Raw genomic sequence first — 13,673 nt, 5'->3', positions numbered from 1 at the left:
TATATATTTTATATTATTAAATTCATATAGTCATTTTTTAACTAATTTCCAATTTTACAAAATAAATAAATGAACAAACAAAAACATGTTAAATAATTAGGATCTTATACCGCATCATGTTAAATTTAAAATTAAATAATGTTTTATCGAGTCGAGTCCTGTAAACAAGAAGTTAGCAAGTCTTAAAAATACTAACATGTGTTTACCAGTCTGTTTAATGTTTATTGAAAACTTATTCAGATTCAAGGTTCTGAAATTTATATGATTTTATAAATTGTACCAGGTTTCCGTGATAATAAACGCTATGATAGAATTTAATTGCTATTAGAAAAGCTATTTCAACAATAGTTAATTCGATTATATTACAAAATGGTAAGGCAGTTTCTTTTTTTATATTCCATAAGCTTGATTTAATAAACTACATTTTTTTTCAAACAGAAATGGATTGAAAAGCAGCAATGTTGTGGAACATTCGTGAAGGAATTTTTTGTGCTGATTTTCTTGCCAGAGGAAGGAAAAGTCAGCTGAGGAGTTTATGAGCATTGCAGAGCCACCTGTGTGGAGTTGATTGTTCTGCCCCACGCGGATGAGGCTGAAATGTCTTTTGTTAGGCATTAGTTTGTGTTTTATTCTCTTTTTTTTTTGTTTTTTTTTGCTCTTTTCTACAAAAAAAAAAAGTTTCTCTTATGCATCACTGTCAAAGCAAATGCATTGGAAAGAATATTAAAAGAGTATCAATAAAGGGCGTGGCAATAACAGTGGTCTATTTTATAAGAATTGAAAAACAAAATTAAGGATAGAGATTAAATATTCTATCTCCTTCCAACTGCAGGTCATCTTCATCCATGGCCTATCCTTTCTAATCACTTGATATAAAAACAAAAAAACCATAACGGGGTTGTCATGTTTGATTTTGCCACAGTGAAAAGCAACAGCTGGCACAATAATGTTCAAATTAATGGTCAGATTGGCAACCTTGCTCCCACCCATTTCGTAAATGTAATATTATAAGTGGTGCATGACAGATGAAAGATCCAAAAAAAGAATCTGCTCTAATCCAAGGAAATACACTGAATACAACTATACTAATAATATCTGCAGGTAAAGAGAAACATATTATACACACTCACCATTGGTGCATGGTTTAGACTGGCTTGGAGTGACTTCTGAGCAAGAGCCAACTTCAAGGAGTTCACACTCTTCAGAAGCCTCCTTCAAAGGTATGGTGAAAACTTTGATGGGTACTTGATATATTTTGTATTTGTGTGTGTGAGCAATATAAATCCGTCAAAGGTAGGGCAGCCAACAAAGGAACGGTCAATCATGGACATTGTTCGAAAGGATTAAGAAAGGGGAGAAAGAAGCACCCCTGATATTGTTTGAATTGTCTTTACTTTTGAGTGACCATCGATAATCGATGAATCAATCACCCAATGCCATGAGAAAGTCACACCCAATGCCTCTAGTGGCCTAGGGTTAATCAAAGAGCTACAATAATTGTAAAAATACCACGCAAATAGTCTCCCTGCCACTGGTATTTCTCTTGTATCATTCAGTACAGCAAGCAGAAAAATAACTGTCCAATTTTTCTATTAATTCTGGTCCAGTTTCATTTTATGAAATATTAAGACGCCAATTATGTTGGCTTGTATCAATTTGGTTGGTAACACTAATACACTGATGAAACTCAGACCCATTGATAAAGCACGTTACTTCATTTTGCAATCGACTATACTCGTATCCATATGCTGAAAAAGAAATTGCTCTAGGAAAAATAAGATATAGAAATTGATCTTTAAATCAATCATATCACAATCTTCAGCCAAGGAATTACCATTCTAGTCAAATATCTTGCATGATGAGATTAAAAAACTGTCACCATGGATGCTGTAGCAGGATGGGGAAACAATATTAGTCTATATTAATTCCCAGGCAGTACATAAATAATATAACTTCGAATTAAATATGTCTGGACTGAATTACAATGACCTGCTAACAAAATTGACACGCATTTCGCCAGCCCCTCTCCCTCTTCAAAATAAAAATCCAAAATCCAGAACAAGTAACTTACATGAGGGGTTTAACAAAATCTATGTGCACAAAAATGTTACTTAGCCATCTGAGTTACGACGTAAAAATGCATTTTATCCTACATCTTGACTGCTACCTGTTCAGCAGAACTTTTCTTCACAAATCCTCTGGAGCACAACACATTTAACAACTCCAAAGCTTCCTCAGCTAATCCTTCATCAGCAATGCCTTCTATAAGAATGGTATATGTTACTTCGGTAGGTCTGCATCCTTGCTCTACCATATAAGCCAGAAAATCAATAGCACGACTAGTTTGCTGAGCCTTACAAAGTCCAAACATAATAGAATTGTAAGTGATAGCATTGGGCTTAATATTTAATCCTTCCATGTCACGGAAAATTTTTATAGCCTTATCAACCTTTCCTTCACGGCCAAGTCCACGGAGCAGTGAAGAGTACGTAATTATATCAGGTTTAAGACCCTTTCTGCGCATCTCTTCCAAGAGTTCCACAGCAGACTCTGTTTTTCCCACCTTTGCAAGACCATCAATAACTGTATTATAAGTAACTAAGACAGGAGAGCATCCCTTGCTACTCAGTTGATTCAGTATTTCAATTGCAGCATCCACCTTCCCGTCCTTGCATAGTGCTGTAAGCAAAGTGTTATAGGTCACTATATCCGGGTAACAACCCCTTGACACCATTATTTCCAAATACTCAATTGCTCTATCCATCTTTTTCTCTTGACAAAACCCATGAAGCAATGGATTGTAACTCAAGGAATTTGGCACACAACCATGCTTTGGCATTTTTTCCAAGACATCAATAGCTCTTCCCAATAACCGTTTCCGGCACAAGAAGTTAATCAAGATATTGAAAGTAACAACACTAGGGGAACAACCCTTCCTCAGCATGTCAGCTAACAGCCTCTCAGCATCCATCCATCTCCCAGTGCTACACATGCTACGCAGAATAATGTTATGAGTTATCACATTCGGTTGACAACCGTATGAAGTCATGTTATTCAGAAACTTGATAGCCTCATCCAACCGACCCTCCTTGCAAATACCATTGATAAGAACATTGTATGTGACCACATCAGGTTTGCATCCTTTCTTCCTCATCTCATCCAACAGCTTCATCGCCTGACCAACGCCACTTTCATTACAAGTCGCTTCAATCAAAATCGTGTAAGTAATCACATCAGGATAACACTCCCTCTGCAGCTGCCTGTCGAGAACCTCCATTGCCTCCTTCAGTTTCCCACTGCTACACAAACTACGCAAAATGGTGTTATACGTAACAACATCCGGAGCAACACTCATTCTTTCCAAAACCTGCAGGGCTTTATCTATATCTCCTGATTTGCAATAACCACCAATCAAAACATTGTAAGTTATGACATCAGGAACAGCACCCGAATTCTCCAAAATTTCCATCACTCTCGTTGCCTTTTTAGTCCGTCCACCCTTGCAAAACCCGCGAATTAAGCTGGTGCAAGCAATGACATCAGGGATATCCCCCTGGTAAATCATGCGCTCCAGAAACTTAAGCCCTTCCTCCAATTCCCCGTTTCTAACCAACTTCCGCAGATGAATGTTGCTCGCAAACTCCTCAAAATTCCGGGAACCGTTCACCCCGCTGGCCGAAGATTCCATAGCTATGCCATTCAAGTCCCCGTTTGGGGTGCTCACAATTTGTTGCAGTCTACCGTTCAAACCAGAGGATTCGAATTTCGAAACAGCGAAAAGGCGACTGTCTGAACGCTTTCTAGACCTAGCGACTTTCAATTTTGTAAAGTGACTAACAGTATCAGCAGATAGAATAAAAGGGCGCGAAACGGTGTTATCCGAAACCCTAGCTCTGATCACATGGAAGCGGTGAAATGAACAAAATTGTTCGGGTGGTACCACTAAATCCATTGCTTTCTCCACACTTGCAAAAGCGTTGCCACTGAAACTGTAATGATAGGTAGAAAAAGAGAATTAGAGGAATGAGAAGTGATTTTTGTTTACCTCTAAAGTTGAGAGGTTCCACAGCAATGGTGAGAAGGCGCGGTGGCTGATATGTTAGGGACGAGAAAACCAGGTACTTATCCTCTACTTCTTGCTTCTCCTTCTTACAAAACGCAGATTTATGCTTTTGTCCTCACAGTAAATGTGGCTGGGTTGGGCTTTCATTTTTCTCACAACCTCTTGATCATTGGCCCATCAAATTACTCTTTGCAACTTCATTTTATATCTTTTGAAAATTTAAATAATTGTTAAATTCACACTTATTAATTTTAAAAAAGAAATAAAATTTTATTTTTATCCTCTAATTTTTATAAAAAAATTAATTTGATCTTTAATTTTTATTTGGTTCAATTTAACTTTTTAGTTTTAAAAGAGATTCAATTAGGTCAATTTCATATTAAATTTTTATTAGAATCTATACATTAAATTTATAACTTTTTGGTTAGATCATTTGAAGGTTTTTTCTTTCTTTTTCTATCCTTACAATTTATTTGCCCTACCCTCAACTTTTAAAGTGATTTTTTTTATATCTTTTGTGAAAGTGATTCTTAAATTACTTATTTTAAAAAATTTCTAAAACAATTTTCTTGAATTTTTTACTACATGATTTCTAAAACAAAATGTTAGAAATACGATTTCTAGAAATAGAAATTTCAGAACGAGATTAATAGAACGCATAAAATATATTTGACGACTCATCCTCTCTCTCTTATTCTTTCTACCTACATAAGTTTATTATTATCTATTTGTGTGGAGATGCATTTAGTAATGAGGGGTGCATAAAGCAAAAGGCTGATTTAAATTGTACTGACCAACAAGCCCATACGGCCCAACACGATGAAAAGGGTAGGTTGTTGATGGCTCCCTTGTCTTAATGGCGCGTAAGGTAAATGGCAGCTACTTTCTCAGTCATCATCTATTTTAATGGCCGATGGTTCCGAAAAGTCTCCCCAAATAAGAGTGGTTCAACAAGAGCAATTCTCCATTTTGTTTATTTTGCCCAAATTTTCCTTAATAATAACCTAACCCTCTTCTTCCTTCCGCCCTATTCTATATCTCTACTTTTGTAATCTCTCTCCCTCACATGTATTTAATTTAATTTGGTTTCTATTTTTGTTTTCTTGTTTCTTATACTTATTAAATGTCTTTCCTTTTTAATTCCTTCGTTAAGATCTGGTCCTAGAACGAGGTTGCTTGTTTCGACGACATGGCAGCGGTGTCCGATCAGACCACTAGTATATGCACTCACTGGTAAACACTTCCCTCCCAATTTATGAATGGTGTACGATGAAATGATCGATTTTTTTAATATTTGTTAAATTCGGGAACTAGGTTCAGTGATTTACTCTCCTGACAGTTCTAAGCTTAAAATTGTGGATAATCGGCCTTATTTGTTTCGTGGGTAAAATGAATTTTACTCGTTGTTACTGGTATCGCATTTGACTCAGAACTGCTTCAAGGCGATGAAAACCGGGATGATGTGATTTTTTTTTTTTTTTTTTTGCCATTTAGGGTGATACTTTGTTCATATTGAATTCCTAAATCACGTGTTTATGATTTAGCGTCAGGAGCTTTGATCATGATTCTTTCTCGTCATGTTTTTCTTTCTTTTCTTAGTGATCGGGCTATCCCTTCTGCAAATATTGATTTGCATTATGCTCATTGCTCTCGGAACCTTGAAAGATGCAAAATTTGTTGCGATATGGTTCCGAAAACGCTTGCCGAGGAGCACTATTTGAACACACATGCCCCGGTATGGAAACTTTTGTCTTGTTTTGTTTGATAAACAGACTACTTGAGAAGTTCTGTACTTGATGATAAAGAAAATTAGAGAATAAATACAAAATATTATGAGTTTATTTTGAATATTTTTTAGGGTCTAAATTGATGTTTCAGTGACAATTGGTTTGACAATTTTAGTGGTGGAAAATGATATCATTCAATCAAACTCATCAAGTTATGACAATAGATATTATGAGTGGAATTGTTTAGATCTTTTGGATCAATAGTGGTAATTGGTCTAACTAGGATATATTAGACGCAGGTTGAGTCAGTGAGAGAATTGCGTAACTGAATCTTGAGATTGTCCCATGAGTCACTCGGTGCCTCTTGCTAGCTGTAATCATATGGCTGCAGATATTTTGGACTAATTGAATCTGCGAGCTCTGAAAACTGAAACTCAATCAACATTGTCAATCTTCTTGCTCTTGTTACCCCTTATCTATCTCTAAAAGTTACCTTATAATGGGTCCTCATGTTAGAATTTTATCACTTGCGTCTTGTTTTCGTTATATTTAGTTCATTTATATATTCCGTCAGCTTTGTTTTTGAAACCTGTTATAAAAAAAATGTTCAAATCAATATAACAAAAAATTATTTATAATTTAATTAAATAACTACTTTATGATTTCTGGTTTTCAAATTTACATATTAATAAAAGTATAATTTACATATTGTAGCTTTGAGAAAATAGTTTCCATTTTCTTTTTCCCTCAAATTTCTCCCATGCTTTCCAACTGAAAATGACAACATTGAACTGAACATTGACTAAATATAAATTTGAAAAAACCTAATAGAAACACAAGTCAATTTAAATTTGAACAAAAATGATTACTCAACCGTCTCTGTAATTTTTAAGTTACAAATAGTAATTTTGTGTATCCTGAATTGTTAAACAGGAGAACGGCAGAGTTATAATCCCATAGATATATTGAAATTAGAAAACAAAATAATAGATGGATTGGATATACATCAAATTTTATGGATGGGTTGGAGTTGGTTTGATTGATATCTTTCTTAGCATGGCTTTTGATCATTGTTGCTTTAGTTCTTATATTTGGGACTTATGGATGGAGTGTTGGTTCTATATTAATGGTGCTTTCATAAAAAAAAGAAGATAATGGTTCTTAAGAGGGAATACATATTGGATGGTGAGGGTTTACTTTCTTAAAGGATTTTTCGTACTTTGATATAGATATTACTTAGTTAAGCAGCTCTTTCAATTTGATATACTCAGTTGGCTTTAATATTTTAGCAATCACGAATGGAAAGGGGAAGCAGTAACAGGTGCAATTTTTTTTGAACCAGTCCTAGTTTTACTATGTCCAGTATGTGATATGGAAGTGCCTGTCATGTCATAGAGTGTGGAAACTTGGAGTGTCAACTCCATATGCTAAAGGAGGCTAGCTGGCTACATGGCCATCGGTTCTTTGCTGTGGCCCTCCCTTCCCCTTTTCCCAAAGGCTGCTTCTTAGCATATTAATAACAGAGTTCATGAAATCAGATTTAAAATTCACTTTTGCTATGGTTATTCAAAAGAAAATGGTAATTTGTGCAGGTTGCCTGTTCGCTGTGCAGTGAAACTATGGAACGTGATATTTTAGATATTCATAGAGATGAAAATTGTCCTAGAAGGATGGTCACCTGTGAGTTCTGTGAGTTTCCCTTGCCAGCCATTGATCTGGTTGAGCATCAGGTAGTGTTTGTAAAGGACTTTTTGTATTTGAGAAGTTTACATCAATCAATGTACTCGGGTACTAATTTCAGTTTGATTTTTAAACAGGAAGTATGCGGGAATCGAACAGAACTTTGTCACCTTTGTAACAAGTATGTTAGACTGCGTGAAAGATACAACCATGAAGATAGTTGCAACAGAATTCAAGAGAATTCTTCAAGGCCTTCAAGGTAGGAAATGCTATCATTTGATTGCATTATGCATTTCAATTAGATTATTTTGTTCTTGAAACAGCTTCAATCCATATCTTCAGAGTTTTGGGAGGAAAAAAAATGTGTTTATTTTCCACAAAATATAAAAAACAATTATATTTTTTAGCAAGTGTTAGTTGTTAGTTTTTGTTAGTGGGGGGAGTTGAACTCAACCTCTCCCACTCTCCCTTCCAAACCCTTCAAATCAACCTTATATAAAAAGCAAAATGCATTTGCCAAAGATTATTTCTTGATGCAACTTATAGATGTCACGAGATTTTGGGATGGATTTGTTTCTTAGAATTTTTTCTCATCCTGTGCTAGTCTTGAATGCATTTTTGTGCTCTCTTTCTAAGATGCTTGGTGCCTGTTAGCTGTAAACGGTGTGACTTCCCTATAAGTAGCACGAATATTTATGGTTGCTTCATATATTTTTATAATTTTTTTTGTGCTGAATTGTACATTCTGCAGGAGAGTGGCAAAGAACTGTTATTTAAAAAATATATAACAATTATTAGAATGTAGGTGGTATGAGAATCGTTGGCAGATCGTACATTAGGTGTAGATGGTAAAATAACAATTCACATACTGTTAACCACAGGCAAGTTCCATGAAATTTTGAACAATGAATTATCTTGAGCAGTATCTCCTGTTTTTCTAAAGTTATTTAATTGTTGAAGGTATTGTTTGGCTTAGTTTGTTTTTGTTCCACTTAAAAGAAGTTCCTTCCAATTGTCTCTTATTGAAGCTCTTTTTCTGTGACTTGCTTCATAAAACGGTTTTAAGAGATGCCATAAAGTGGCCCTTTTTCCTAGCTACATATGACATCAACATGGAATTATTCTGATGTTTACATTAAATCTTAAGAGGACTGGTTCATTTTATCTTGGAAGACCAAACTGATGTCAAGAGTTTCTTCATAGCACTTCAACGATAGTTTAATCAATTTATATGTATATATTTTTATTTACAAAAAATGTCTTAACTTATTAGGGTAAACCTAACTGTCTCACACCACACACTCACACAATAGCACCCAAATGGTAAGAAAAGAATGAAAATATGTATTCACATCAACCAATGTCATGTACAACCAGTAACTGGGAGCATAATCCCCCTCCACAGGATCAAGGTTCCTGTCTATACAATTGATATCAAAAACTCCCCTCTACCAGACCCCCCCTTGCCTTCTTATAAAGGCAGCCCACTTCTAACTACCCAACAACAATTAATTCCTAAACTGAACAATTAATTCTTCAACTGTTTTCTCTCTCCTGCACACCTATTACCCATTATAACCTATCATATTAAATCCTATCATTACACCCTGCTGCAAAACAACCTTGTCCTCAAGGTTGGTACAGTAATGCTTGTTCTCATGGCTCATCTTCATCATAGGAAGGGAACCCACTGGCTGCTGCCTCCAATTCAGGTCTGGAGGCCTGGGTGGTGGTCTATATGAAAGAATTGTTGACTCCTTTAAGAGTTGCTTTTTTTCCAGAATTCCCATGGACCCTATGATTCTTCTATATTGCCTTCTGACCTGGTGACCACTTACATGGGCCTGGATTTTAACTCTTTTCTGATGAATGATCAAGAATTCTTTTCTCTTCTTCCACCCCCAAAACCTTTTTTGTATTTTTATAGCAGCAGTACTGGCGAAGCCCTCTCCTTGCCCAAATTTGTTCATCCTAGAAGCTAAAAAGGAAAGAACTTGTTGATCTGACCATCCAATTCCTTAATCATCATCATGTTGAGCTAACTGTTTCCTCTGAATGTTAAATTGCAGCCCTGCAAAGAAATATCTCTGCCATTGGTCTTCTAGTGTTTTATATGTTTCTGACAACCATATTTTTTCCCCACTCAAGACAGCTGCATCTTCTACTTTATTTCCAGCCATCATAGTCACCCTGTTCCCACCATATTCTGCTTTCTTTCCTCTGTCTTCACCCTTCTTCACTGTTTTATCATACACATCACAACCTACCCCACTATCTCTCCTAGAAACGGCAGCTTCTGCCACTTCCTGGGCAGCAACACAAACAATGCCTCCATCACAGTTTTTGTCTTCTGCACTGATATCTCTTTCTCTTTCCTTCCCAGAAAGAGCAGCTTTTGCCACTCCCTGGGTAGCAACACCAACAACTTTCTCATCAGCAGCTTCAGTGATTTTTGCAGTTTGGCCTAACTTTTCAAAAACAAAACCTCTATCTCTTTCTCCGAACCCCATTATCAATGCCTCTTTCAGCCCTTTCCAAGAAAGGTTCTTGGTTTTATTTTTCCAGGCCCTGAACCAATAAATTGTGCCTCCCTCCATGCAGCTGTAAGCCAACCTGAGCCTCTCCTTCTCTGTGATATTTTGGGTGTCAAAAAACTTCTCAACTTGAGAGATCCATCCCAACGGGTCCAACCCCTCAAACCTGGGCAATTCTACCCGCTGCCTCCAATTCTGCTGCCCTTTGCCCCTGTCTTCCTCCAGCTCTTCCTCTGAACCATCTTTCTTTCCTCTCATGATAGCTTTCTCACTTCTTTCTGAGCCCATTATGTGAATCTTGATTTCCTGCAACATTTCTTTTATTTCTTGGATATCTCTCCTCCATTCTGCCATCCCCATTTTCTGTTCACTGACCCTTCTCTCCAAGGTATTGTCTCTTCCTTCCATGCTTCCACCCTTTCTTGATCACTTCTTAATCCCTTCTTGATCCGGCAGTCCCCTCCTAAGCGGAGCAGCTTCTTGATCCTTCACCCCCACTTTGATCCGGCATGTCGGACCAAATTGTTAGGTTTCTGGGTATGAAACCTAACTGTCTCACAGCACACACTCACACAATAGCATCCAAATGGTAAGAAAAGAATGAAAATATGTATTCACATCAACCAATGTCATGTACAACCAGTAACTGGGAGCATAATCCCCCTCCACAGGATCAAGGTTCCTGTCTATACAATTGATATCAAAAACTCCCCTCTACCAGACCCTCCCTTGCCTTCTTATAAAGGCAGTCCACTTCTAACTACCCAACAACAATTAATTCCTAAACTGAACAATTAATTCTTCAACTGTTTTCTCTCTCCTGCACACCTATTATCCATTATAACCTATCATATTAAATCCTATCATTAACCCTGTTGGTCATTATATGCATTTGTTATTTTTCGTGATTGAATATTTACTTTTAATTTTCTTGTGAAGGTACGTGAGACCAGTTGAAAGAGACGAAGGTCCTCGAAGAAGGCCGCAGAATGATTTCCCAAGAAAGCGTGTTTTTTTCACAATAGCAATCACCGGTATTGCTGTTATTCTCGGGTCTATTTTTTTCCAGAGAAAGACAGATCTCAGCAATTTGCAATAACAGGGGAGAGAATACGTGTTACTGTAAATTTGCTTGATCTGTATAATTTATTTGCATATAACAGAAGCTCGAATGAGATAATTATGGGATATCCTTCACCTGCTGATAAAACAGATTGTCATTGTCATTGAATTATTATTGTGGTATTCTATTTGATAGTGAAAACTGCCAAGTAGCAAGAGATAAATGAGTCATTCGTTACCAATATTGCTATTTGTTTGTTATTCGTCTGTTATCTGAGAACTGCAATATCGTTTCTGGATAAAATTTGTGGATTTTTTGTTTGGTTTTGTGAGACATTTGGGATTTGTGATTCTGTGTGACCACTCAAGTTACTTTTAATAAATTTTAGCTAATATTAAGCAAATTTTGATATATAATAACGTATACAGATGAAGGTGAGTATTTTGCAGATTTTGAAATGCTTTTTTTTGTCCTGATAAAGAGAACCCCTGATATTACTCTTTTTTAACAGGGATTACTCAATTCAAAATTTTCCTGTGTCTATTTAAGGAAAAAGCATCTCGTAAAGTGGTAGATGAATTTAAGTTCAGATAAATAGACAAATCCATACCTAATCGTTACACCTGATGTTTGGCTGATGATACCTAAGTGCACTATGCGATGGACAGAGGATCTTTCGAAAATACAATATTAATAATAAAATACTAATAAAATCTGAACTTATTATATAAAGAATTGACACTATTTTTAATTAAAAAGTAAATTTTTAAGTTCTTATCTTTATATAATATTTAATTTTTAGATTAAAATCACTTATCTTTTAATAAGAATAATTTGGGTGAGTAAATCCAACCTTAGATGATACAAGGATTCCGATGGACTATTCAAAACAGTGATCTTATTGATCTTCCTCTTGAAGGATACCGGTATATCTGGTTATAAAAGCAAGGAACGATGAAGACAAATTAATTACTTGAATGACACTGTCTATGTGTTAGTCACCAAATGTTTTGGAATGTTCCATCCTGTATCCGCACGTGCTTACTATTTTTCATCTCTTTTCTTTTTTCTGTAAATTTGACTAATGTCCTCCCAGTATGTAGAGATCATTAAAATAAATTTTATTTTCAAAAATTAATATAATGTATAATTAGAGAATCAAATTCTTGTCAATATGCTTAAGAAAATCAATTCCCTACCAACTGTTGAATTCTATTAGTCCTTTTCATGAGTTAGAGGTTTTCAAATAAAATATTGAAATTCTTTTTTATTTGATTCATAAATATTTGTTTACATTTCCCTTCCCTTCTCTCGTTTTTGTGAGCATTTTAAGTTGGTTTATACTATTTATATAATATTTTTCCTATCACAACTTATCTTGAAGATTATAACGTAGATTAATAAAACATGATATAAATAAAATTTATAAGGTTTAAACCCTCGGTTAGTCCTCGTATTTATATGGAAATCTCAAATGGATCATTGTTTTTTTTTCCGGTCTCAATTGGGTCATATTTTTTGTAAAAATGAGCAAATTTTACCCTAACCGTTAAGTTGTTCCAAACGGCGTTAAATTAGGTTGAGCTGTATTTTTTGCATTGATGGCGTGACATTATGTATTTAATTGAATTTAATTGAATGGGTGATGTGTTTTAAAATCATCAAATCTCCGTGGCTACCGTGCTTCTTCTTCCTCCAACCACTGATCACCTTTCACCTCTTCCGCTCCTCTGCCCAAGCTGCTTCATTCCCACTCCTACCTTCAAACCCTCATTGAGGTGCTTCGACTAAACTTGAGGTGACATCCAGCTATCTTCACGCACCCAGCAGCAGCGTCAACCCACGCGGACAGCAAGTGTCACGGTCTTGGTCCAAGGCAGCAACAACGGAGGGTAGCGTCAAAAAGAAAAAAAAGGGGCTTTTGGCTGGAAAAAAACGAGCACGCAGCAGACGCCAGGAAAAAAAAACAATTCATTTCTCCATTTATGAAGAGCACACGGACGAGGTGATGAGTGAGCAGTCCAGCAAGGATTGAGGAAAGAAAGGGGTAATTGAAAGAGAAGGGTCCAGCCGCCACTGGGGGGCTTCACGGGTGTTTTCATTTTTTTTGGAGAAAAACATGGATTGAGTAGAAGAGTGCACGATGCCTGGGAGGCATCTTCTTCATTTTAAGGGTTGCTCCAGCTGCCACGGATAAGAGGATTACATTCGGAAGAAAGACAGATACATCATAGAAACTGCATCAGTTGACAGCCTAGAGCATCCCCGACCAACATCGAAGGCAGAAGTAGAAGGCCAGACATCGGCGATGGCGGCGGAATCCTTGTGCGTCCACGGGAGGAGTCTCTTGGAGGAATCCTTGTCCGAACAACGGCGTTTCTGTTCCAGATTGGGGTTTCTGTTCTCCCATGACGACAACGTTTTTGAGAGGAAGAAAGGGTGTGTCTGGGGAGTGAGGGTTAGAGGGTGGGAGTGGGAAGAAAACAACTTGGGCGGAGGAGCGAAAAAGATGAAAGGTGATCAGTGATTGGAGGAAGAAGAAGCACTGTAGCCACGGAGATCTGATGATTTTAAAACACATCACCCATTCAATTAAATTCAATTAA

The 13,673-nt window shown here is 36.5% G+C and overlaps 2 protein-coding genes across 3 annotated transcripts; one reads left to right on the top strand and one right to left on the bottom strand.

Annotated features, from left to right (window-relative positions):
* The first annotated feature begins 1,078 nt into the window (after nt 1-1,078).
* LOC108331911 (uncharacterized) lies at nt 1,079-11,308 on the top strand. Of its 2 annotated transcripts, none has more exons than XM_052875760.1 (6): nt 1,079-1,220; nt 5,217-5,296; nt 5,663-5,798; nt 7,383-7,520; nt 7,608-7,729; nt 10,944-11,308. In XM_052875760.1, the coding sequence occupies exons 2-6, from the start codon at nt 5,253-5,255 to the stop codon at nt 11,101-11,103; spliced, it is 600 nt and encodes a 199-aa protein (XP_052731720.1). In that variant the 5' UTR covers nt 1,079-1,220; nt 5,217-5,252; the 3' UTR covers nt 11,104-11,308. The 2 variants fall into 2 exon arrangements, with proteins under 2 accessions (XP_052731720.1, XP_017422405.1); XM_017566916.2 differs by lacking the exon at nt 1,079-1,220 and adding an exon at nt 4,927-5,111.
* Nucleotides 1,899-4,143, bottom strand: LOC108331978 (pentatricopeptide repeat-containing protein At1g09900). Its single transcript, XM_052875759.1, has 2 exons — nt 4,046-4,143; nt 1,899-3,965 (listed from the first exon to the last, which is right to left on the bottom strand). Exon 2 carries the CDS (start codon nt 3,950-3,952, stop codon nt 2,150-2,152), a length of 1,803 nt encoding a protein of 600 aa, XP_052731719.1. The 5' UTR covers nt 3,953-3,965; nt 4,046-4,143; the 3' UTR covers nt 1,899-2,149.
* Nucleotides 11,309-13,673: the final 2,365 nt, after the last annotated feature.

Source organism: Vigna angularis, chromosome 4 (assembly GCF_016808095.1).
Source record: "Vigna angularis cultivar LongXiaoDou No.4 chromosome 4, ASM1680809v1, whole genome shotgun sequence".
Taxonomy (NCBI): Eukaryota; Viridiplantae; Streptophyta; class Magnoliopsida; order Fabales; family Fabaceae; genus Vigna; species Vigna angularis.
This window is presented reverse-complemented; position numbering and strand designations above follow the sequence as displayed.